This window comes from Panthera pardus, unplaced genomic scaffold, assembly GCF_024362965.1.
Source record: "Panthera pardus isolate Hobbes unplaced genomic scaffold, ASM2436296v1 HiC_scaffold_27, whole genome shotgun sequence".
NCBI classification, from domain to species: Eukaryota; Metazoa; Chordata; class Mammalia; order Carnivora; family Felidae; genus Panthera; species Panthera pardus.
In genome coordinates this window covers 42,064,733-42,090,993 of record NW_026526843.1, presented here as the reverse complement: position 1 = coordinate 42,090,993, position 26,261 = coordinate 42,064,733, and the positions used below count along the sequence as shown (strand labels likewise).

The 26,261-nt window shown below is 36.8% G+C and overlaps 1 protein-coding gene across 1 annotated transcript in view; it reads left to right on the top strand.

Annotated features, from left to right (window-relative positions):
• The window catches only part of IL1RAPL2 (interleukin 1 receptor accessory protein like 2), a 1,152,078-nt gene that overhangs the window by 835,525 nt on the left and 290,292 nt on the right, over window positions 1–26,261 (top strand). Inside the window, exon 6 of the mRNA XM_019431771.2 lies at window positions 24,883–24,957. Coding sequence (XP_019287316.1) covers window positions 24,883–24,957 — 75 coding nt within the window. The remainder of the gene's footprint in view (window positions 1–24,882; window positions 24,958–26,261) is intronic.

The window sequence follows — 26,261 nt, the reverse complement described above, 5'->3', positions numbered from 1 at the left end:
TGCAGGGCTCGATCTCATGACCATCAGATCATGACCTGAGCTGAAATCAAGAGTCAGATGCTTAATTGACTGAACCACCCAGGCGCCCCTTTAACTTATATTTTTAGAGTATTTTTTAACCTTATAGGACTTATAAATTTCTTATTTTATTTAGTTCTCATATTAGCCATATGAACCATACAGGACAATTACCACATTTTGAAGGTGTGGAAACTAAACAACATCAAAGTTAACTGAATTGTATATAAGGTCACACACTAAATTATTAGTGGAATTAGGTTTAAAACTCAGGTCTCTTAAATTTTGGCTCAGGGCTCGAACAATATACCACATAAAGACTGAGCTGCTTTTATTCTGTCCATTCTGTGAAAGACATTTCATTAAGCTGATGAAGTGTCTTCTGTCATTCAGCTAATAATTTGTATACCTGCTTTGCAAAAAAACTGACATCAGCCTAAAACTCCATCCAACAAGCCTAATTTCCATCTGGTTTTGCAAGGCCTAGGGGAGTCAAAAAAATCACTGACTTAAGCTTTGTGTATTATCCACATAGATATTATTGAAATACACCTGCCAGCTTATCCATTTCCTTACACATTATTATAGGTTTTTTAAGCTTATAGGAAAAGTACAATTACCAGGGCAGAAACTGGCCATCTGAGTTTTAGATATGGATCTCTATACACAAGTCGCAAGGTATTGAAAAATTGAATTTTTGAAATGAGACTTGCTTTTGTGATCCTGGTGCTCTGTCTCTACCCTACCCCCACTTCTTCCCTTCATTACCCCCATCCTTGTCCTTTCAACCCTCTTATCTTTGTCATACCCATTCTCAGTCATACATTACATTGGATTCCCTTCCTAGGAGTAGATACAGCTCAATGTTCTCTCTAATTGGAAAAATAATAAATGCTATCATTTGTTGATAACTATGAGCCAGTTCTCTACTTCACACTTTAGAATATGATCTCATTTAGTCCTTATAACAACCTTAAAGAGTGGGTACTATTACCATCCACAGTTATGTGTTAAGGAAATAAAATCCTAGAGGGGTTAAGAAACATGATGAAAGTCAAACAGTAAGTAGCTGAGCCAGATTCAAACACAAGTATTCTTAACCCAGAGCCTATGCTCTTAACAGCAATATTATAGGGTTTGTGACCGAAATAGGGAGTGGCAGATGTTTTTGAAAGTTGGAAGAAGCTTTTCTTATAAAATCATAACATATAAGCAACCATCTGCTCTGAATTAGGGTGACATCAGCCCAATGCTGATGAGCATCACAGACATTTTCAAGATCTGGATGCACATAAGACAGGCAAGATGAGAAGCTTTTGCCATCCTTAAAACTAAAAGTCCCTCCTCAAGAAGTAGGTAGTGCCTTTTTCTTCTTCTGGGTTCTCTGAGACTAAATGGCTATATTGCTAGTGAGCTCCAGCTGTCAGGATAAAGCACTAATGGGGCATGAGCCCATAGACAAAGATCTTAGGGCCTTGGGTTTTGGTCAGACATATAACTAGCGTGTCAGGCTAATAGCAGAGCCATAGGTCTATCTGCAGTATTTTCACTGTAACCCCAGGGAACCATCCCCACAGAAGAGAATTTCCTGAAAAGCCTTTCGTTCTCTCCCAAATGACCTGACCTCTTCTTGACTAAAGACACTATTAGAGAGGTGCATATTTACTGTGGAAACATCCAATGGCACCAGATCAATGTGGCATAAGGCCAGAGCAGCCTTGAGCACCTGGGTTTCCATCTGTACTGGAATGTTCTGCAAGGAAGCATTAATCCAGGGGATGATGGGATCGGGAAGGGAATGTGCAGACCCTCAGGTGAATTAGACCACACTTGGAAGCTGCTACATTTAAACCATTATAGAGAAACTGTAGGGGGAAGTGACAGGGAGTGACAGCCTGTCAAAATGCTAGCCTGCTGTATGGTTTTCAAAGTCTCCTTATTCAGAGATATAGATTCTCCTTCTGAGCATTGGGTCCAATCTCTTGATAAAATTACATCAGGAGATTAATTAATTAATTAATTAAGCTGAGGAAATTATTATCCTATTAGAAAATGTGGAGTCATCTTTAAAAGTTTAGTTAAAAATAAATAAATAACAATAACAGTTAGGGGAAACATTTATGAGGTTGATTTAAAAAGGCAAGGCACTCTGTTTTGGGAGATATGACTCCTACTTTGAAATTTCTGACATTTTATATCTCAGTTTCTGGAGACAACTGCCCTTGTCCTACTAGCTTCCCAGTTTGACTTAATGAGATAATAATTAAAAGGGGATAGTGCTTTGTAAATTCAATTGATTTTTTTTTCTCTTTTCTTCGATTCTTCTGCATCTTATAATTGCATCTTGGAATCACCTACCTTATGTTTTCTCCTTGGAACTGTAAACAATTATAATTGGTTTCATTTGAAAATCAATTCCAACATTATAGGTTATCAACTTATATTTGATTAATGAAATTAGTGCTCATCAATGTTATAAAGATAGGGAACAAGCTTGGAAACCTTCCAGAAAGCTGACATCGTGTGGGAAATTAATCAAAATTTCCAAACGTTAGGTTCTGACTTCAGTGATGAAAATGAAAACCAAAATGACTTTATTTTCAGATATTGTTCTAGTAGAATTGAGCTCATTTGAAATACTGTTACATACCTATCCTAGAGAGATTCAGGGGAAAGATCCCAACTTTAAAGTCAGATAGACATAGATTTGGGTAACAGCTCTGTATTTTTTTTTTTTTTTTGCCAGATAGGTGACCTTGGTCAAGTTACCCAACCTCTTTGAATCTTAATTTCCTCAACAATAACAAAGGATAATAGTAGTACTCACCTTATAGGAATGTTGTGGGGATTAAATGAGACTAGGAAACTACAGTCAAAGAAATGGGGTTTTAAATCCTAGTTCTGGCCCTTTGTAGCTGTGTATCCTTAGGTGAGTAATTTAACTTCCTTGAACCTGTTTCTTCATCTGCAAAGTAAAAATAACTGCAATTTATAGATTTTTGATGGCCATGTATTGGACTTGCTGTCATGAAAACAAATGGGTAACTCATGATAATGAAAAATTGTAACTGAAAGCTGACATTAAAGAAAGTAAAAGGATAGTGCCTGGTGATTGATACCAGCTCTATTTTCCACTTTAGGCCCCAAAACTAATTTTTTTTTTATGTTAAGATGTCCCTCCACTTATGGCAATGTCTTCTTGAGTTCTATGTTTTTAATCTTTTTTAATGTTTATTTTTGAGAGACACATAGTATAAGCGGGGGAGGCAGAGAGACACACACACACACACACACAGAATCTGAAGCAGGCTCCAGGCTCTGAGTCATCAGCACAGAGCCTGGCGCAGGGCTCAAACTCAAGAATCATGAGATCATGACCTGGGCTGAAGATGGACGCTTAACCAACTGAGCACCCAGGCACCCCTGTCTTCTTGAGTTCTAAATATCACATCATGTTTAATGTCCACCAAAAGATTATTCTGTGAATTAGAGTTATTCTTATCATGAAACTTTTTTATTCTGAAGCAATTGCTAATTTAATACCCATAGTTATAGTTTCACTGGGGACTATTAGCACATCCAAACAGTTAATATTGCTTAAGTGATATTTTGTTTTTCCTCATTATTTTGCATTACAAAATATGCTGATAGGCCATGGATGCTTAATGATTTCAGCAGTGATAAACAAATCAATCATATTAAATTGTAAATACAAGTGTCAATACCAGCCCAATCTATTCAAATAATTGCCTTGATAGACAAAGATTAAGTCTATATTTACAAACTGATTTGGCTGAAATGAGGCCAGTAAAGAAAAGTTTATTTCATAAAAATAAACACATGTAATGTATGCCATTATTCCATATGACAACCAAGATATCATATTCCTCCTCAAATTTCATTTGTATTTATTTGATTACCTTTTGTGACATCTTAGTAGGCAGAATAATGGCCTCTTAAAGATGTCCACATCTTGATCTCTTAGGAGTATGTTGGGTTACATAGCAAAGGCAAATTAAGGTTCCAAATAGAATTATGGTTGCTAATCACCTGACTTTAAAATATGGAATTATCCTGAATTATGCAGGTAAACCCAATGGAATCACAAGGATCATTAAAAGTGGAAGAGGGAGACAGAAGATAAGGTTGGAGTGATATGAAAATGAGTCAGTCTGCCATTTCTGGCTTTGAAGATGGAAGAAGGTCAAGCACCAAGGAATGTGGGCAGCTTTTAGAAGCTGGAAAAGGAGAGGTTAATTTCTCCTCCTTGGAATTCAGAAAAAGACTCAGCCCTGTTAACACTTTAATTTTAGTCCAGTAAGACCCACCTCAAACTTCCAACCTCTCAAACTATAAGATTCTAATAAATGTGTTGACTTAAACCACTAAGCTTGTGGTAACTTGTAACAACAACAAGAATTAAAAGGACATTTACCACTTTTTGTCATTTACTACAGACATTTGTACATGCCTATCTCTAGAACTAGAGTAACCCTTTTGATATGACTCTGTACATTCTTCAAATATGTACTTTTTGTACAAATTTGTACATCCCAAACCCAGCGCACGTGCACACACACACACATACACACACACACACATTTTTAGTACTTTTCTATAATAGAATAACTATAAATATGTGTTAACTGATTGAAAGAATGAATGACACCAAACAATCTAAGATTGGATTTTCATCCCACTTTTTGACCTATAGAATTGTGTAGACACAACTAAAGGTATTCAGTCAATCCATCCCCATGCTCCATGAATATGGAAACGGGATATATTTTGAATAAAAAAGAAACTGTCTTAAATAAAACAAAAAAAAAAAGGAAGAGGGGTGATAGTATGGAGTAGTGGCTATGAGCTCAGACTCAAGAGTCAAGTAGACTTACGTTGAATCCTGGTCTATTTGTATTTATCACCAATATGCTTTTATGCAGATAACTTCATCTCACTGAGCCCCAATTTTCTCATATGTCAAACGTTGATAATGTTAGGAACTACTTTATACATTGTTGTAAAGATTTAATGAGAGGAATGAATGTAAAAGGGCTTGGCATGGAATGCATGCATAATCAGTGTTAGTCATGGTGCAGTGGCAAGAATATTGAACTGTAATTCAGGAAAAGAGGTTTTAGTCTTCTGCTATATCACTAATTTGAAATATGATGTTCAGCAAATCCCTTCCATTTCTGCTTCTTTTAAGTTTTTCATATGTCAAAATAGCTACATGAATTAGACAAATAAGAGGTTGTCTAGCTCTAAAATTAACCATCTTTGAGTATCTTATTATATTCTTAAGCATCACTACCTAGGCCAAATTTCTAGAATCCAACAGATCAGTAACCACAGAATCAAATGAGGAACTTGATGCAAGTTAACAATTAATCCATCTGATAAAGATGTGGTATGTACACACACACGCGCACACACACACACACACACACACACATATTATTCAGCCATGAGAATGAATGAAATCCTGACACTTGTGACAACACAAATGGACCTAGAAGTCATTATGATAAATGAAATAAGTGACAGAAAGACAAATACTGTATGATCTCAAATATATAGAATCTGAACAAGCCAAAATCATAGAAACAGAGTAGAATTGTGATTACCAATGGTTAGAAAGCAGGGGAAATGGTAAGCTGTTGATAAAAGAGTATAGCCTTCCATTTAGAAGATATAATAAGTTTGGGGGATCTAATGCAGAGCATTGCGATTATAGTTAACTATAGAATATACTTGAAAGTTGCTATGTGAGTAGACCTTAAATGTTCTCACCACAAAAAAAGAAATGATAATTATATGATGCAATGTAGGTGTTAGTGATCACTGTGATTGTAATCATGTTTCAATATATGTGTGTCAAATTAGCAAGTGGTATACCTAAAACTTATACAATGTTATATGCCAAATATGTCTCAATAAATCTGAAAACTTTCAACTGATCCATTTTCTGTGTTTAACTTCTTATATTTATTTTAGTGCTAACTACTACCTAAGTTCCACGTGAACCCCAGAAGTATATACTATCTTGTATAATTTATTGAATAGTAACCACATTTGGATTGTGTTAGACATCTACAATATAAAGGTACAGGGAGTACTATTTTAGAGAGAGAAGGCAGAACCTTACTTGAGGTGCAAAAGGCAACAATGAAGAAAAAGCATGCTCTGTGAAGGGGGAAAAAAGCCCTACCATCACAATCTCTGTTTAAGTTTCCATTTGCCCCGAGGTTATTTTCTTTTCAAGTTTGAAGGAGTTGTTTTATGTCTGGGCAAATTTGTGCTGAATAATCATTCTTCTCTCCAGAGAAGGGCCCTGTGTCAAGTGGCATTGAGAAGAAATTGCTCTGCCTTTATGCTCAAGCTTTCCCAAAGTTCATGCATTGCTCAAAACTCAAGTATTAGTGGAAATAAATATGGAATCTAGAGGAAAGAACACCTCAGGGCAACTTTACAGCAGCCCTGACCATTCACCACCCTGAAGGCATATCCACTGAATTGCAAGGCAAGATATAGGCTCTGAGACAGATGCCCAGAGCAGTTGCTAGAGGAGCCCTAAGCTGTGCAGGGGAAATGGACAAGTAGGTCCTTCAGCATTTCCCTGGGAATTTAGCATCTGAGTGTTAAAGGATCACTTATTTATTTGAAGAACTTAAAACTTTAATTTCTATGATTAGTAAAGTCAAATACTTGCAATGGCTTTAAATGATGTCAGGAATATTTTTAATGCAACCAGAACGTGTTTTTTTAAAGAAAGAAATTTAATCCTATGAGCATTTTATCTCCTGTTTGATTCTCTGCGGTTCTCCATAATTTTATCTTTCAAATACACACATGAGAGACATGAGCCATCACCATCAGTAATAGTGACTTACTAAAGGAAATTATTTTTTATGAGGGGTAGGAAGGTATGGGAGATACATATCAAAATATCTGAAAGTTGAACCACCAATGGTTTGAAAAAAAATACCCAGATGATTCTGGGAATCACTGGATTTATTTTTTTTTTACCTAAATCCATCACTGCCTTTTTATTATAGCTGAAACACCTAGACAATACATATTCTCCCTGGATGTTAATAAACAAACAATATATGTCAGTCTTCCCACTCTTGTTTTAAATAAGGCACAGAATATTAGAGTTTTGGCAGAGAAAATATTTACAAAAATTAATTGTTATAGTGCTCAGTTGATGGAGGTAATAACAGGCCGAAATTAAAATCAGACTTGAGTTTTAATGGGCATTAATGCATTTTTTAAATTTAAAATATACCTGGGTTCTCTTTGCTAAAGTCAATAAGAAGTCAAGGAATTACTCATAATAATGATGGTGGGATCTTGAGGAAAATAACTTTGTTTTCATTAGCCTCTGCTGAAGGCCACCCTGTTTGTTGGCCAACACTGTTGTGAAGACAGTTCAGGGAAGGGACCTGGGGCTCAATATGTGTCTGCTGTTTAAACCCCTACTAAGGAGTAAAGCCTTTAATTTCACATTTAGAGACAATCCTTCAAAGCCATTAGCTTTAAGAGAGAAGGTACAGATGTCTTGCTTATACTAAGGTTTAAATTGCAGAGACTTCTTTGTAGCAAGTTTTGATTAGGGAGACACGGCTCTGGGTGTCTAAAAGCAGGCAGGAGAAGAAACTTCTTCAAAGTAGGATATTCATAAAAGGGAAACTTAAGGCAAAGGAGACACATTATACCCAACACTGGTCCTGTTTGAACTTACAGGTTTAGAGGATTAAAAATGAAATTAAATAATCACTTTTATTGTGTAGTTTTTCCTGTATGCTCATCTAATTTCAAGAACTTTCAGCCTAGTGATCTTAGAAATAAAATACTTGTAATATATGTGACTTGAGATTCACTAAGTGGCTGTAAATGTGTGCATCATAATTCAGAATTAGGAAGTCTATATAGTTAATTCAGAAAGATATATTTCTTTTAAAAGGTTAAAGTTTGTATGATGTTTCCAGAGATCAGCAATTTCTGGATTCATTCTGTGTTCAATTTATGAAATCTTGAAACTAGTCAACTACTTTGACTAGGCTTACCTAATCTCCCTTCATGATTACAGGAAACCTTTAGTGATGTTAACAAGATTCCTGTACCCTTCCTAGATCTAATTTGCTTAGGATCTCAATTTTGTTTCCCACATAAAGACTGTTCCCAAGTCTTTTCCCCCAAGATTCTCAATAAGTTTCCTGGAGGGAAATTGTTTTTAACCATGGGTGATTTTGCTCCACAGTGGGCATTTGACAATGTCTGGAGACATTTTTGGTTGTCACAACTTGGGGAAGATGCTACTGCATTTAGTGAGTAAAGGCCAAGGATGCTGCTAAAAATTTTACAATGCATAAGACAGTCACATGCAACAGAGAACTACCTTGAAATGAAAGTTTAATAGTGTTGAGAAATCCTGCTTCATGAAATCTTTCTTTTCCTGAAGGTATACATGCAGTCTTGGCTAGGGCAGCTCAAAACTTGTTTATTCACACATGACACAACAGAAATACAAAGAATTATAAGATAATATTATAAAAAAAGTATATCCCAACAAATAAGAAAATCTAGAAAAAAATGGATAAATCCTAAAAAAATATGATCTTCCAAAACTTAATCAGAAATTAACAGAAAATTTGGAAAGACCAGTTACTATTAATGAAATTGAATCAGTGATAAAAAAATCCCAACAAACAAAAGTCCAGGACAGGATGGCTTCACAGGTGAATTCCATTAAACATTTAAACAGTTACCTCCTGTTCTTCTCAAACTGTTCCAAAACATAGAAGAGGAAGAAAATTTTCCAAATTCATTCTGAGTCTGGCACTACCCTGATACCAAAACCAGAAAAAGGCAATATGAAAAAAGAAAACTACAGGCTTATATCTCTGATGAACATAAATGCAAAAATCCTCAACAAAATATTAGCAAACAAAATTACACAATACATTAAAAAAGATTATTCACCATGATGCAGTAAGATTTATTCCAGGCATGCAAGGGTGGTTCAATATTCACAAATTGGTCAATGTGATACATCACATTAACAAGAGGAAGGAGAAAAAACATATGATCATCTCAATAGATGCAGAAAAAGCCTCTGACAAAGTGCAGTGCCATTTATGATAAAAACTCAACAAAGTTGGTTTAGAGCATACATAGTTCAACATGACAAAGACTGTATATGAAAAATTAACAGCTAACATTACACTCAATGGCAGACAACTGAAAGTATTTCCTGTAAGATCAGGAACAGAAGAAGTATGTCTGCTCTCATGACTTTTATTCAACACAGTACTGGAAGTCCTAGCTATAGCAATCAGAAAAGAAAAAGAAATAAAAGACATCTGCATTGGTAAGGAAGAAGTAAAATTCTCACTATTTTCAGATGACAAAATACCATATATCGAAAACCCTAAAGATTCCATAAAAAAAAACTGTTAGAACTAACACATGAATTTGGTAAAGTTTCAGTACAAAGTACAAAATTAATGTACAGAAATCTGTTATATTCGTATACACTAATAATGAAGTAGCAGAAAGAGAAATTAAGGAAACAATCCAATTAATGCACCAAAAATAATCAAATACTTAGGAATGAACTTAACCAAGGAGATGAAACAATTGTGCTCTCAAAAGTGTAAGACAATCATGAAAGAAATTGAACATTACACAAATAAATGGAAAGATATACCATTCTTATGGATTGGAGAATTAATATTGTTAAAATGTCCATATTACCCAAAGTAACCTGCAGATTCAATTCAATCCCTATCAAAATAGCAAAAGCAATTTTCACATAACCAGGACAAATAATCTAAAATTTGTATGGAACCACAAAAGACCCTGAATAGCCAAAGCAATCTTGAAAAAGAAGAACAATGCTGGACCCTAAATAGTCAAAGCAATCTTGAGAAGGAAGAATAATGCTGGAAGTATCATAATCCAAGAATTCAAGATATACTTCAAAGCTAAAGTAATCAAAACAATATGGTACTTAAACAAAAATAGAAACATATATTAATGAAACAGAATGGGTGCCCAAAAAATATACCCACACTAATGGTACATTAATGAATGACAAATTCATCTATGACAAAAGAGGCAAGAATATACAATGGGGGAAAGACAGTTTTTTCAATAAATGGTGTTGGAAAAATTGGACAGCTACATGGCAAAGAATAAAATTAGACCACTTTCTTATATCACTCACAAAAATGAACTGAATTTGGATTAAAGAACTAAATGTAAGGCCTGAAACCATATAAAACTCCTAAAATAAAATATAGGCAATAATCTCTTGGACATCAGCCCTAACAACATATTTATGGGTATGTCTCCTCAGGCAAGGAAAACAAAACAAAGAAAAAGCAAAAGCTTTTTTCACAGCAAAATAAATCAACAAAACAAAAAGGAAACCTAATAAGTGGGAGAAGGTATTTGCAAATGATGTATCCAATAAGCAGTTAATATGCAAAATATATAAAGAACTTAACTCAACACACACACACACACACACACACACACACACCCAACAAACTGTATGAATAAAAAGTGTGCAGAGGACCTGAATAAACATTTTTCTAAAGAAGACAGAGAGATGGCCAAGAGACACATGAAAAGATACTCAGCATCACCAATCATCAGGTAAATGCAAATCAAAACCACAATATCACCTCATATCAGTCAGAATGGCTAGTATCAAAAATAAAAGAGATAACAAATATTGATGAGGGTATAGAGAAAAGGAAACCCTTGTACACTGTTGGTGGGAAAGTAAATTGGTGAAACCAGTGGAAAACAGTATGAAGTTTTCTCAAAAAATTAAACATAGAAATACCATATGATCTAATAATTCCATTATTGGGTATTTACCAAAAGAAAACAAAAACACCGATTTGAAAAGTTACATGCATCCCTATGTTTATTACAGCATTGTTTGTAATAGCAAAGATATGGATGCACCCCAAGCATCCATTGATAGAGGAATGGATAAAGAAAATGGAATATTACTTAGTCATAAAAAGAATGAGATCTTGCCATTTGTTACAACATGGATGAACCTAAAAAGTATTATGCTAAGTGAAATAAGTCAAAGAAAGACAGAAACCATACAATTTACTCATGTGGAATCTAAAAACCAAAATATACAGACTGTTAAATAAAGATAACAAACTAGTGATTGCCAGAGTGGAGGGGGTGAGGAATGGATGAAATAGATAAAGGAAATTTAAAAAAAAAAACAAACAAAAAACTTGTCCATTAAGCCTCTTTCCTGGGACTTTGATTCTTGATCACAGTGACACAAGGACAAAGAACAAGACACAACACAATACAAAACAGTTAAAAGGAAACATAAAACCAATTATAGTAAATTCAGTTTGTTGATGAGATCAAGAAGAAAGTGCCTTGTAGTTCTTTTTGCCTGTTCAGCTAGACCCAACCTGTTTCCTTTTCTATCTCTAAAGTTTGTTTGTTTGTTTTTGAGAGAGTCAGAGACAGAGTGATTAGTGGAAGGGCAGAGAGAAGGAGAGAGAGAAAAATCCCAAGCTGGCTCCTCCCTGCCAGTGCAGAGCCAAACACAGAGCTTGAACCCATGAAACTGTGAGACCATGACCTGAGTGGAAACCAAGAGTCAGATGCTTAACCGACTGAGCCACCCAGGCACCCTTGTTTCTGTTCATTGTAACCTAAGAGCCCTGTGGAAAGTACCTGTCTTTAGAGAACGAATATCATAGAAAACTTAACTTTGAGATTGTGTTTATTTGTTCCACAGTGTCAGACACTATCTTAATTGCTGGGTTATCTGAGTTATGATACTTGTCTTCCAGGAGCTTAAAAATCTAGTCAGGGAGACTAGACATACCCACATAAAGTGAGGTTTAATTTGTATTCAAAGAAGTGTGTGTTTGCTATGAACCAAATAAGGGGTTCAAAGAAATAGTAAATGCTTTGCAATTTCATTTTCAGCCCAACCAGAGTAAAAATTAGCTTGGGCTTTTTTTTTTAGGGGAGGTTTTCTGGACAATGCATGACTGGCTTTTGGAGGATAGATAGGACTTGGGATGACACAAAACAAAGTAAAGTTCTTAGAGAATCATTGTGGGCATGGTGAAATCAGACAGAAGCCACTGGAGATTTCTGTGTTACAAGTCAGACAGAAGCTGCTTGACTTTTGAAAACTTATTTGTAAAATGTAATATAAAATGCCTTAGAACAGTGCTTAGCATACAGTAGATGCTAAATAAATGATAACTATGGTAGCTATTATTATTTGTTTTCAAGCTCAGGGAAACTGTTTAAGCCAAGATTCAGAGTTGGAAATTAATGCAATGTGTTAAGGGACAAATGAGGAAAGTAACTTGACCTAGGAGTGATAAAATAGAAGTGTGGGTAACAAGGCAGGAAGGTTTTTTAAAGGTTATATTGGGGCTTTCTTTATGTTCCCAGCTGACAGTATCAGATTTTATCTTCTTGTAAATATAGGAGGCATTGGGAGACTTTCAGTGGCTAAATGTTGTGATGAAAATAGTGATTTTGGAATGTGATTTCAGTGTTGTTGCTGTGTTGAATGGATTTGAAGGGATCCATTTCATTAACCTTAACATACACATTCCACAATGGCTTCATTCATAGAAATTAATGAGTTACTTTATGACCCAAGTGTGCTCATACGTTTAGTGTCCTTTGCGTATAGCTGTCCTCCTTCCCACATAGTTCTCTGGCAAGTCTAGTTAAATAGACAAATTAACAACTCAAGAGGATGTCATCGTATGACAGTATGCCTTTATAACAGTATGTAATAGGCAATATGGTCAAACTGATTTATTCAATCAAACAATTCTACTTATTTCTTATACTTTGTTCATGGAAATTGATCAGTCATTTCAGTCAGGTAGAAAAAATCTTTAACTATAATAGGAAAGAGAAAACCAAATTGGACATTCTCCTCAGGAAATTCAGTTAGTGTCAAACACATAAGACCTAGCTTTAGGAAGAAGCAGTCCGGAACAGTAATAGTTTCACTAGTACATTAAGACTACTGTCATGATAGACTCGGTAGAGCAATTACATTTAAGGATAATTAAACATAAGCAGCTACAAAGGAAAATGCAGGGGAGAAAGAAGTTGTGGACTGAAACATTAGTACTAAACTGCATTGCTTGCTCTCATTCTTTCAATCAAAACATGAAGCTTGAGCAGCAAATTCAAAGACTAGAACAGACCCCAAATTAGTCCCTATAGAGGTCCAGGATAAGTTTTCTAATAAAAATGTAAATCTTCACTCTGTTGTTCAGGGGCCCTGGTACTAACAGCTCTCCCATTCATTTCTCAAACAGTAACTGTGAATTTCAGATGAAATTTTTAAAAAGAAGAAAGAAATGAGTTTGTTTTTCCATGGCAGCATGTGCTCTAGCTAATCTGCAAATGCTATATAATTACACTGGGTGCTGATAGATTTGTCTCTGGGCTGGTGGTCAGGATCCAGATGAACTGCTACAGTTGCTGTTTTATCATTACAAATGTCTTGCACATCTTGGCAATTACCACGCCTATACATGATATTGGAATTTAATGAGGTTCCACACCCATACATCCCACTGGGATGTGTTAGGGTAAGTGTAAATTCATCCCCTTTTATTTATGGGTTTAGGGGGAAAATGTATGTGTGTGGAATGTCCTACAGGAATCATGTCTCTGTCGGCCATTTGAAACAAAGCCATTCCCATGGATCTAGGAACCTTAGCTTAGTGTGTAGTCAAAGAGGCTAAAACCATTGGTTCAGTATTGAGCACTTGTACCTGTCTCCTGCCTACAACTTTTATCTGTCTTTCTGGCAGTTCTGCAAATGGGGGCTTTTGGTCACAAGGGGGCACCAAATGAGATAATGTATCCCTCATTTAGCTTCATCTCTAAATTGGCCATATTGTAACTATCTTCTTTACTTTACAAGGTCATTGTGTAGACAACATGAACTAATGTATCTGAAAGCACTTTGAAAATTATGAACCGCCTATAAATGTAAGACAATTAATATTATCATTTCTGTTAATAAATATCACTTCAGTAATTGACATGTAACAATAATGAAATCAGGGTAAATGTATCCATAATCTATGGCAGGAGGTGAGGATGAAGAACAATGACTCCAAATTCATATCCTGATAAAAATTGGACAAGATATGCATCTTTGAACATGAAATACAATACTTACAGTTGCTTCCCACCAATCACATTCCAATTAATTCATTTCGAGGCAAGATATAGTTGCAAATAACACTAAGAAGAATTTCTAATAGGCTAAATGTCTATAATCTGGATGTGTAAGGCAAATTGAGAATAATTATATACAGAAATCAAAATTAATTTTATAAATAAAATGAAAGTGGCTAGATTTTATTTAATTTTAGTTTTTTTCATGTTTTGAATACCCAGCATATGCATGTTGTTCAAAATGTAGAAAAAGCATATAGTCAAAATTAAATTTTCCTCTGACTGTCTTTACCCCCCTCCACCATTCTTCAGCCACCCAATTCCTTTCTTCAGAGGATATCACTGTTAATCATTTTTACATGTATCCATTCAGAAATATTACATACTTAAACACATATGTGAACACACATGGGCACATACAAACACACAGTTTTATTTTTATACGCAGGATAGTATGCTATGCACACTGTTGAAAAGTGTATCTTGGAGATCTTTTTATAACAGATGTACAGATTTACCTAATTATTTTAAATAGCTGCATCATATCAGTATATGAAAACACCATATTTTTTAACTACTGTCCTACTGATGGATATTTTGGTTGTCTCTAATATTTTGCTATTACAAAGAGTAACAAAGAACAATGAAATCAAATGTCTTTTATGACTGGATTTTAAGTTCAAATATTTAAATTTTGTTTAAAGTATATCCTTTAAGTTCCAAATAATATTGTTTTTTTTTTGTTGTTGTTGTTGTTTTTTTTTTTTTATTGTCAAATTGGTTTCCATACAACACCCAGTGCTCATCCCAAAAGGTGCCCTCCTCAATACCCATCACCCACCCTGCCCTCCCTCCCCCCCTGCCCTCCCTCCCCCCCCCCCATCAACCCTCAGTTTGTTCTCAGTTTTTAACAGTCTCTAATGCTTTGGCTCTCTCCCACTCTAACCTCTTTTTTTTTTTTTCCCTTCCCCTCCCCCATGGGTTTCTGTTATGTTTCTCAGGATCCACATAAGAGTGAAACCATATGGTATCTGTCTTTCTCTGTATGGCTTATTTCACTTAGCATCACACTCTCCAGTTCCATCCATGTTGCTACAAAAGGCCATATTTCATTTTTTCTCATTGCCACGTAGTATTCCATTGTGTATATAAACCACAATTTCTTTATCCATTCATCAGTTGATGGACATTTAGGCTCTTTCCATAATTTGGCTATTGTTGAGAGTGCCGCTATAAACATTGGGGTACAGGTGCCCCTATGCATCAGTACTCCTGTATCCCTTGGATAAATTCCTAGCAGTGCTATTGCTGGGTCATAGGGTAGGTCTATTTTTAATTTTCTGAGGAACCTCCACACTGCTTTCCAGAGCGGCTGCACCAATTTGCATTCCCACCAACAGTGCAAGAGGGTTCCTGTTTCTCCACATCCTCTCCAGCATCTATAGTCTCCTGATTTCTTCATTTTGGCCACTCTGACTGGCGTGAGGTGGTATCTGAGTGTGGTTTTGATTTGTATTTCCCTGATAAGGAGCGACGTTGAACATCTTTTCATGTGCCTGTTGGCCATCCGGATGTCTTCTTTAGAGAAGTGTCTATTCATGTTTTCTGCCCATTTCTTCACTGGGTTATTTGTTTTTCGGGTGTGGAGTTTGATGAGCTCTTTATAGATTTTGGATACTAGCCCTTTGTCCGATGTGTCATTTGCAAATATCTTTTCCCATTCCGTTGGTTGCCTTTTAGTTTTGTTGGTTGTTTCCTTTGCTGTGCAGAAGCTTTTTATCTTCATAAGGTCCCAGTAATTCACTTTTGCTTTTAATTCCCTTGCCTTTGGGGATGTGCCGAGTAAGAGATTGCTACGGCTGAGGTCAGAGAGGTCTTTTCCTGCTTTCTCCTCTAAGGTTTTGATGGTTTCCTGTCTCACATTCAGGTCCTTTATCCATTTTGAGTTTATTTTTGTGAATGGTGTGAGAAAGTGGTCTAGTTTCAACCTTCTGCATGTTGCTGTCCAGTTCTCCCAGCACCATTTGTTAAAGAGACTGTCTTTTTTCCATTGGATGTTCTTTCCTGCTTTGTCAAAGATGAGTTGGCCATACGTTTGTGGGTCTAGTTCTGGGGTTTCTATTCTATTCCATTGGTCTCTGTGTCTGTTTTTGTGCCAATACCATGCTGTCTTGATGATGACAGCTTTGTAGTAGAGGCTAAAGTCTGGGATTGTGATGCCTCCTGCTTTGGTCTTCTTCTTCAAAATTACTTTGGCTATTCGGGGCCTTTTGTGGTTCCATATGAATTTTAGGATTGCTTGTTCTAGTTTCGAGAAGAATGCTGGTGCAATTTTGATTGGGATTGCATTGAATGTGTAGATAGCTTTGGGTAGTATTGACATTTTGACAATATTTATTCTTCCAATCCATGAGCAGGGAATGTCTTTCCATTTCTTTATATCTTCTTCAATTACCTGCATAAGCTTTCTATAGTTTTCAGCATACAGATCTTTTACATCTTTGGTTAGATTTATTCCTAGGTATTTTATGCTTCTTGGTGCAATTGTGAATGGGATCAGTTTCTTCATTTGTCTTTCTGTTGCTTCATTGTTAGTGTATAAGAATGCAACTGATTTCTGCACGTTGATTTTGTATCCTGCAACTTTGCTGAATTCATGTATCAGTTCTAGCAGACTTTTGGTGGAGTCTATCGGATTTTCCATGTATAATATCATGTCATCTGCAAAAAGCGAAAGCTTGACTTCATCTTTGCCAATTTGGATGCCTTTGATTTCCTTTTGTTGTCTGATTGCTGATGCTAGAACTTCCAGCACTATATTAAACAGCAGCGGTGACAGTGGGCATCCCTGTCGTGTTCCTGATCTCAGGGAAAAAGCTCTCAGTTTTTCCCCGTTGAGGATGATGTTAGCTGTGGGCTTTTCATAAATGGCCTTTATGATCTTTAAGTATGTTCCTTCTATCCCGACTTTCTCAAGGGTTTTTATTAAGAAGGGGTGCTGGATTTTGTCAAAGGCCTTTTCTGCATCGATTGACAGGATCATATGGTTCTTCTCTTTTTTTTTGTTAATGTGATGTATCACGTTGATCGATTTGCGAATGTTGAACCAGCCCTGCATCCCAGGAATGAATCCCACTTGATCATGGTGAATAATTCTTTTTATATGCTGTTGAATTCGATTGGCTAGTATCTTATTAAGAATTTTTGCATCCATATTCATCAGGGATATTGGCCTGTAGTTCTCTTTTTTTACTGGGTCTCTGTCTGGTTTAGGAATCAAAGTAATACTGGCTTCATAGAATGAGTCTGGAAGTTTTCCTTCCCTTTCTATTTCTTGGAATAGCTTGAGAAGGATAGGTATTATCTCTGCTTTAAATGTCTGGTAGAACTCCCCTGGGAAGCCATCTGGTCCTGGACTCTTATTTGTTGGGAGATTTTTGATAACCGATTCAATTTCTTCGCTGGTTATGGGTCTGTTCAAGCTTTCTATTTCCTCCTGATTGAGTTTTGGAAGAGTGTGGGTGTTTAGAAATTTGTCCATTTCTTCCAGGTTGTCCAATTTGCTGGCATATAATTTTTCATAGTATTCCCTGATAATTGTTTGTATCTCTGAGGGATTGGTTGTAATCATTCCATTTTCATTCCTGATTTTATCTATTTGGGTCATCTCCCTTTTCTTTTTGAGAAGCCTGGCTAGAGGTTTGTCAATTTTGTTTATTTTTTCAAAAAACCAACTCTTGGTTTCGTTGATCTGCTCTACAGTTTTTTTAGATTCTATATTGTTTATTTCTGCTCTGATCTTTATTATTTCTCTTCTTCTGCTGGGTTTAGGCTGCCTTTGCTGTTCTGCTTCTATTTCCTTTAGGTGTGCTGTTAGATTTTGTATTTGGGATTTTTCTTGTTTCTTGAGATAGGCCTGGATTGCAATGTATTTTCCTCTCAGGACTGCCTTCGCTGCATCCCAAAGCGTTTGGATTGTTGTATTTTCATTTTCGTTTGTTTCCATATATGTTTTAATTTCTTCTCTAATTGCCTGGTTGACCCATTCATTCGTTAGTAGGGTGTTCTTTAACCTCCATGCTTTTGGAGGTTTTCCAGACTTTTTCCTGTGGTTGATTTCAAGCTTCATAGCATTGTGGTCTGAAAGTATGCATGGTATAATTTCAATTCTTGTAAACTTATGAAGGGCTGTTTTGTGACCCAGTATATGATCTATCTTGGAGAATGTTCCATGTGCACTCAAGAAGAAAGTATATTCTGTTGCTTTGGGATGCAGAGTTCTAAATATATCTGTCAAGTCCATCTGATCCAATGTATCATTCAGGGCCCTTGTTTCTTTATTGACTGTGTGTCTAGATGATCTATCCATTTCTGTAAGTGGGGTGTTAAAGTCCCCTGCAATGACCACATTCTTATCAATAAGGTTGCTTATGTTTATGAGTAATTGTTTTATATATCTGGGGGCTCGGGTATTTGGCGCATAGACATTTATAATAGTTAGCTCTTCCTGGTGGATAGACCCTGTGATTATTATATAATGCCCTTCTTCATCTCTTGTTACAGCCTTTAATTTAAAGTCTAGTTTGTCTGATATAAGTATGGCTACTCCAGCTTTCTTTTGGCTTCCAGGAGCATGATAAATAGTTCTCCATCCCCTCACTCTCAATCTAAAGGTGTCCTCAGATCTAAAATGAGTCTCTTGTAGGCAGCAAATAGATGGGTCTTGTTTTTTTATCCATTCTGATACCCTATGTCTTTTAGTTGGCGCATTTAATCCATTTACATTCAGTGTTATTATAGAAAGATATGGGTTTAGAGTCATTGTGATGTCTGTATGTTTTATGCTTGTAGTGATGTCTCTGGTACTTTGTCTCACAGGATCCCCCTTAGGATCTCTTGTAGGGCTGGTTTCGTGGTGACAAATTCCTTCAGTTTTTGTTTGTTTGGGAAGACCTTTATCTCTCCTTCTATTCTAAATGACAGACTTGCTGGATAAAGGATTCTCGGCTGCATATTTTTTCTGTTTAGCACACTGTAGATATCGTGCCAAGCCTTTCTGGCCTGCCAAGTTTCAAAGGAGAGATCGGTCACGAGTCTTATAGGTCTCCCTTTATATGTGAGGGCACGTTTATCCCTTGCTGCTTTCAGAATTTTCTCTTTATCCTTGTATTTTGCCAGTTTCACTATGATATGTCGTGCAGAAGATCGATTCAAGTTACGTCTGAAGGGAGTTCTCTGTGCCTCTTGGATTTCAATGCCTTTTTCCTTCCCCAGTTCAGGGAAGTTCTCAGCTATAATTTGTTCAAGTACCCCTCAGCACCCTTCCCTCTCTCTTCCTCCTCTGGGATACCAATTATGCGTATATTATTTTTTTTTAGTGTATCACTTAGTTCTCTAATTTTCCCCTCATACTCCTGGATTTTTTTATCTCTCTTTCTTTCAGCTTCCTCTTTCTCCATAACTTTATCTTCTAGTTCACCTATTCTCTCCTCTGCCTCTTCAAGCCGAGCCATCGTGGTTTCCATTTTGTTTTGCAATTCGTTTAAAGCGTTTTTCAACTCCTCGTGACTGTTCCTTAGTCCCTCGATCTTTGTGGCAAGAGATTCTCTGCTGTCCTGTATACTGTTTTCAAGCCCAGCGATTAATTTTATGACTATTATTCTAAATTCACTTTCTGTTATATTATTTAAATCCTTTTTGATCAGTTCATTAGCTGTTGTTATTTCCTGGAGATTCTTCTGAGGGGAATTCTTCCGTTTGGTCATTTTGGAGAGTCCCTGGCGTGGTGAGGACCTGCAGGGCACTTCCCCTGTGCTGTGGTGTATAACTGGAGTTAGTGGGCGGGGCCGCAGTCCGACCCGATGTCTGCCCCCAGCCCACTGCTGGGGCCACAGTCAGACTGGTGTGTGCCTTCTCTTCCCCTCTCCTAGGGGCGGGATTCACTGTGGGGTGGCGTGGCCCGTGTGGGCTACTTGCACACTGCCAGGCTTGTGGTGCTGGGGATCTGGCGTATTAGCTGGGGTGGGTGGGCAAGGTGCACGGGGGCTGGAGGGGCAGGCTTAGCTCGCTTCTCCTTAGGTGATCCACTTCAGGAGGAGCCCTGTGGCCGCGGGAGGGAGTCAGATCCGCTGCCGGAGGTTTGGCTCCGCAGAAGCACAGAGTTGGGTGTTTGCGCGGAGCCAGCAAGTTCCCTGGCAGGAACTGGTTCCCTTTGGGATTTTGGCTGGGGGATGGGCGGGGGAGATGGCGCTGGCGCCTTTGTTCCCCGCCAAGCTGAGCTCTGCCGTCCGGGGGCTCAGCAGCTCTCCCTCCCTTTGTCCTCCAGCCTTCCCGCTTTCCGAGCAGAGCTGTTAACTTATGACCTCCCAGACGCTAAGTCGCGCTTGCTGTCGGAACACAGTCTGTCCGGCCCCTCCGCTTTTGCCAGCCAGACTCGGGGGCTCTGCTTGGCCGGCGAGCCGCCCCTCCGCCCCGGCTCCCTCCCGCCAGTCCGTGGAGCGCGCACCGCCTCGCCGCCCTTCCTACCCTCTTCCGTGGGCCTCTAGTCTGCGCTTGACTCCGGAGACTCCCTTCTGCTAATCCTCTGGCGGTTTTCTGGGTTCTTTAGGCAGGTGTAGGTGGAATCTAAGTGATCGGCAGGACGCGCTGTGAGCCCCGCGTCCTCCTACGCCGCCATCTTCCGGAACCCCCCAGTTCCAAATAATATTGAAATACCAGATTATTGGGGAGCCTGGATGGGTCAGTCAGCTGAGAATCTAACTCTTGATTTAAGCTCAGGTCATGATCCCAGAGTCATGGGATTGAGCCCCATGTCGGGCTCCACACTGAACACGGAGCCTGCTTAATGTTCTCTCTCCTTCTGCCCATCTCCCCCACTCAGGCTTTCTCTCTCTCTCTCTCATAAATAAAAAAATAATGAACAAATATCAGATTATTAAGGGTAACTGAAATATTTAGGTAATGAAAACTATACATATTATATTTGTATGTTTGTCTACATTATGCCCAAATCAGCTCATCACAAGTGCACTCCTTAATCCCCATCACCTTAACTGATTCCCTCACCCACCTCCCCTCTAGTAACCATCAGTTTGTTCTCTATAGTTAAGAGTCTGTTTCTTGATTTGCCTCCCTGTTTCTTTTTTTCTCCTTGGTTCGTTTTGTTTTTTTAAACTACACCTATGAGTGAAATAATGTGGTATTTGTCTTTCTGTGACTGACTTATTTTGCTTAGCATAATACTCTCTAGCTGCATCCATGCCATGGCAAATGGCAAGATTTCATTATTTTTTATGGCTGAGTAATAGTCCATTGTGTGCACGTGCGTGTGTGTGTGTGTATACATACATGTGTATATACATTTATATATACATGTATATATGTGTGTGTGTATATATACATGTATATATATGTATATGTATATGTGTGTATATATATATATACATATGTATATATACATATGTATATATATATATATATATATATATATCACCTCTTCTGTATCCATTCATCAGTTGGACACTTGGGCTGCTTCCATAATGTGGCTTTTACAGATAATGCTGCAAAAATATTCAGGTATATATATATCCCTTTGAATTAGTATTTTTCCTTTTTTTTGTAAATATCTAGTAGTGCATTGCTAGATAATAGAGTAGTTCTTTTTAAAATTTATTTATTTATTTAAGTAATGTCTACACCCAACATGGGGCTCGAACCCACAAACCTGAGATCAAGAGTCACATGCTTTCCTGACTGAACCAGCTGGGTGTCCGAGGTGCTTCTACTTTTAACTTTTTCAGGAACCTCCATACTGTTTTCCTGAATGGCTACACCAGTTTACATTCCCACCAACAGTGCCAGGAATGTTCTCCTTTCTCCACATCCTCTCCAGCACCTGTTGTTTCTTGTATTATTGATTTTAACCATTCTGACAGGGGTGGAGTGATATCTCAGTGTGGTTTTCATTTGCATTTCCCTAATTATCAGTGATGTTGAGCATCCTTCATGTGTCTGTTGGTCATCATGTCTTAGGAAAAATACCTATTCATTCTGCCCATTTATTTAAATTGGATTATTCATTTTATGTGTGGTAAATTTAAGTTCTTTATAGATTTTGGATACTAACCTGTTATCGGATATGTCATTTGCAAATACCTTCTCCTATTTTGTAGGTTGCTTTTTAGTTTCCTTGATTATTTCCTTCACTGGGAAGTTTTTTTTTTTTTTCCTTTAAGTCCCAATACTTTATTTATTTATTTATTTATTTATTTATTTATTTATTTATTTATATTTTCTTAATGTTTATTTTTGAGAGAGATAGGGAGAGAGAGAGTGTGTGTGTGTGTGTGTGTGCATGAGTGGGGAGGGGCAGAGAGAGAGGGAGATGGAATTGGAAGCAGACTTCACTCTGTCAACACAAAGCTCACCATGGGGCTTGAATCCACAAACTGAGATCATGACCTGAACTGAAATCGGAGGCTTAACCAACTGAGCTACCCATGTACCCCCCAATAGTTTATTTTTACTTTTGTTTCCCTTGCCTCAGGAGACAGATCTGGAAAAAAGTTGCTATGGCTGATGTTAAAGAGCTTACTGCCTTTGTTCTCCTCTAGGATTTTGATGTTTTCAGTTCTCACATTTAGGTTTTTAAAACAATTTGGATTTATATTTGTGTATGGTATAGGTCGTCCAGTCTCATCCCTTGCTGCTGCTATCCAGTTTTCCCAGCACCATATGTTGAACAGACTTTTTCCCATTGGATATTTTTTCCTACTTTGTCAAAGATTAATTGACCATATAGTTGTGGGTTAATTTCTGGGTATTCTAGTCTGTTCTATTGATCTATGTGTCTATTTTTGTGCCAAGTTAGAAAAGTACATTTGATTCTATAAGGACAAGATGTGTTGTAGTCCATCAATAAAAATTTGTTGGAAAAATAAGAACAATTCACTAAAATTTTCCCATTTCAAGCAGTTTGGATATCAGAAAGATGAAGCTGGTGTAATGTAAAGCTCCTTTCTCAGCGAATTTCTAAGCGCACTTTGTTATCAACCACTATTTTGGAAATCTGACCAAATTTATATGTTTTCCTAACCTTACCTGTCATGTGATCAACTTTTGTTTCTTCTTCTCTTCTAAATGAGATGAACTTCCCTTATGTCAATAGGGAATTCCATTGCCAGTCAATTAATGGTGGCTTAATGCTTATCTCTTATATGCCCAGCTCTATTCTGTCTCTTGTGAATTACAAAGACATATAAACCATTTCCCTTTAATAGGTAAGAGTTTAGTTGGACAGTTGAAGCAAGTCATAAATATGGAAGCAGTTAAAGGGAATTCAGGATATAAATAATAGCTTGATATAAGCTTTGTCATAAACCATTTTGTATTTGTGTTCCAAGTCCTCTCATTTCTTTCTTCTAGGTGCCTTTCAAATTTGCTTTTTTTAAAATTTCCCTAGATTCCACCATTGATGACTCTTCATCCTCCCTACTACTGTGTTATTACTGCATCCTCTTAGCTTTTTTTGTCTCCTCTAACCCATCCTATATAGGAAGTCAATCATCTTTAGATAACACTTACCTTGAGTCTTTTGTTGCTGTTCTACGAATTTTCAATGGTCTTGTAGTCTACTACATCATGTCCAAATTCCTCTGCATGTTTCTCATGATCCTCCAGAATTGAGCTCTAATTATTCTACATCATGAACAACTTGCTCTTCACTGTACCCCACCTAGCTCCTTCTCACCAGATCATTTTCCTCTGGTCACATTATGCTTGCTAAGTTCTACCTCTCTTCCTTGGTTTGTGTTAATCTTTCCTGAATTTCTTCTTCCTTACTCTCTACCTTTTCCATTCCTTAAGGTCTACATGGAAACCCATTTCCTTCATAAAACTTTCCCCAACTCTGCCAGCTAATTTTGGTCTCTCCCTTCTCCATTCCTTTACCACATAGTCTTATGGCTCAAATGATACAATCTGTCACTAGGTGGTAGTCATTGTTCTATTATTCCTTTCTTTTGGTGTGCTAATTCTGTGTTGATAGTCCTAGATTATAAATTGAGGGTAAATATAAAGGCTTTAATTCCTTCTTCCTTAACATTTGGCACAGGACTTAGTGGACAAAAGTTACTCAATCAGTATTTTTATTCATTATCCTAATGAAGGTACCAGTGTTTTATTATATTGTTTCAGAGGCTGAGTGAAGAATGGGGCATGATTCAGAGGTCTATTAGAAATGTCTATTAGGGTTGTATTTCATTAAGGATATTTAACAACACAAAGTACAAATGAAGATTTGTATAATCAGATGTTTATCTGATTATATATTTAAAATATATATTTCTTTACTTACAAGCTTATAAAAAGCACTCAAAATAGTCCATTTGTTTGATCTTGTTTGAAAGTGTAGCTGTTGAAATGACCTATTTACAGTGAATCAATGGTGCTCTAAATGTGCTGGGAAATGGATATTGTATGGATAGAGTAACAACTCAAGTATGAACGCTATCTAATAAGTGTTTACACACCATCAAGTCTACAAACATTAAATATCATTCACGATAGGATCTTTCTTATCCTGCAATTTATCTCAATTTTTCCATTACCTTCTTTCATTTTCTCTTCTAGCTTTACTCACAGACAAGCCTCCCAAGCCATTGTTCCCCATGGAGAATCAGCCAAGTGTTATAGATGTCCAGCTGGGTAAGTCCCCTTCTGGGAATAATAGATCCTAAACTTGCTCTCTGTTAACAGATGGGGAAAATTACATGAACCAGGAAAGGTTTATTGCCACTGTTATTACATGCAAATCAGTTTGTGTCTGCTCATTTATAACCCTGGAATTCAGTTTAATAGTTTAAGGAAATGAGTTTGAATCGCATCAAGGAATTGTAATACTAATTGGTTCCACTAGGTATTAAATGTGCTATAAGACAGAGCTTTTTAACTCTGTGATTGATTGATTCATAGGTGTCATGCATTGGTGACCAGTACAAAAACTTTTCATGCTTGTTAACCAAAAATTTTCATTTAGAGAACATTAACTCCTGGAGAATAGCACTTTTTAAAATAAAAGAGCCCCTCAGTACAACTTGTAAAATGATTTGATAATATTATTTCCAATGGTACACTACAGGGCTATTTAAAACTTATTTTTAGGTTGAGATCTTGAATATTTATGAATATTTGGTGTTGGTAAAAGTAGCAAGTTGATTTATTGGTGCTAATATTTTACTGCAGTCTCAAATAAAGACACAAGGTGTTGAGCCTTATTTTTGAGTCCTCTACCAGTAAGCCTTATATTTCAAGAACTGTGAACTTGAGACTCAGAGGCTTGTTAGTATCTCTTCATACCATGGCCTTTACTCTAAACCATGTACTTTAACATTTGTGAGCTTTCATCCACCTAGGGTTTAATTCTATTCTTCAATTCGAAGAATTGCTTCAGTTCTAAGTAAGGCAACTGAGTAAATATACTGGAAGTGTATTGGGTTTATTTTGATAATATGATTTATTGAAACCTGTGAGTGTAGTGGTACCTACCAATTATATAGTCAGGGAAGATATATTAGTCACAATTTCATCCACTTTGTAATGTTTTTTACTCAATTTTTGATCTTTTCAATTCAATTTGGATTATTAGAGGGTTTTTTTGTTTATTTTTGTTTATTTTTTTATTTTTTTTAATATATGAAATTTATTGTCAAATTGGTTTCCATACAGCACCCAGTGCTCATCCCAAAAGGTGCCCTCCTCAATACCCATCACCCACCCTCCCCTTCCTCCCACCCCCCATCAACCCTCAGTTTGTTCTCAGTTTTTAGAGGTTTATTTATATCTTGAGAATAGGTGAGAAAAAATTATATTCCTAAGAACTTGTTCATTTTTCTAAAAAGAATTATAGCACATTGTAGTTAATGCAGCATACCAGTAAGAGTACCAAAATTAAGTATTTTAAAACAAACAAAAACATGAAAAAAGAAAAGAAATATGTTATTAAGAATGAA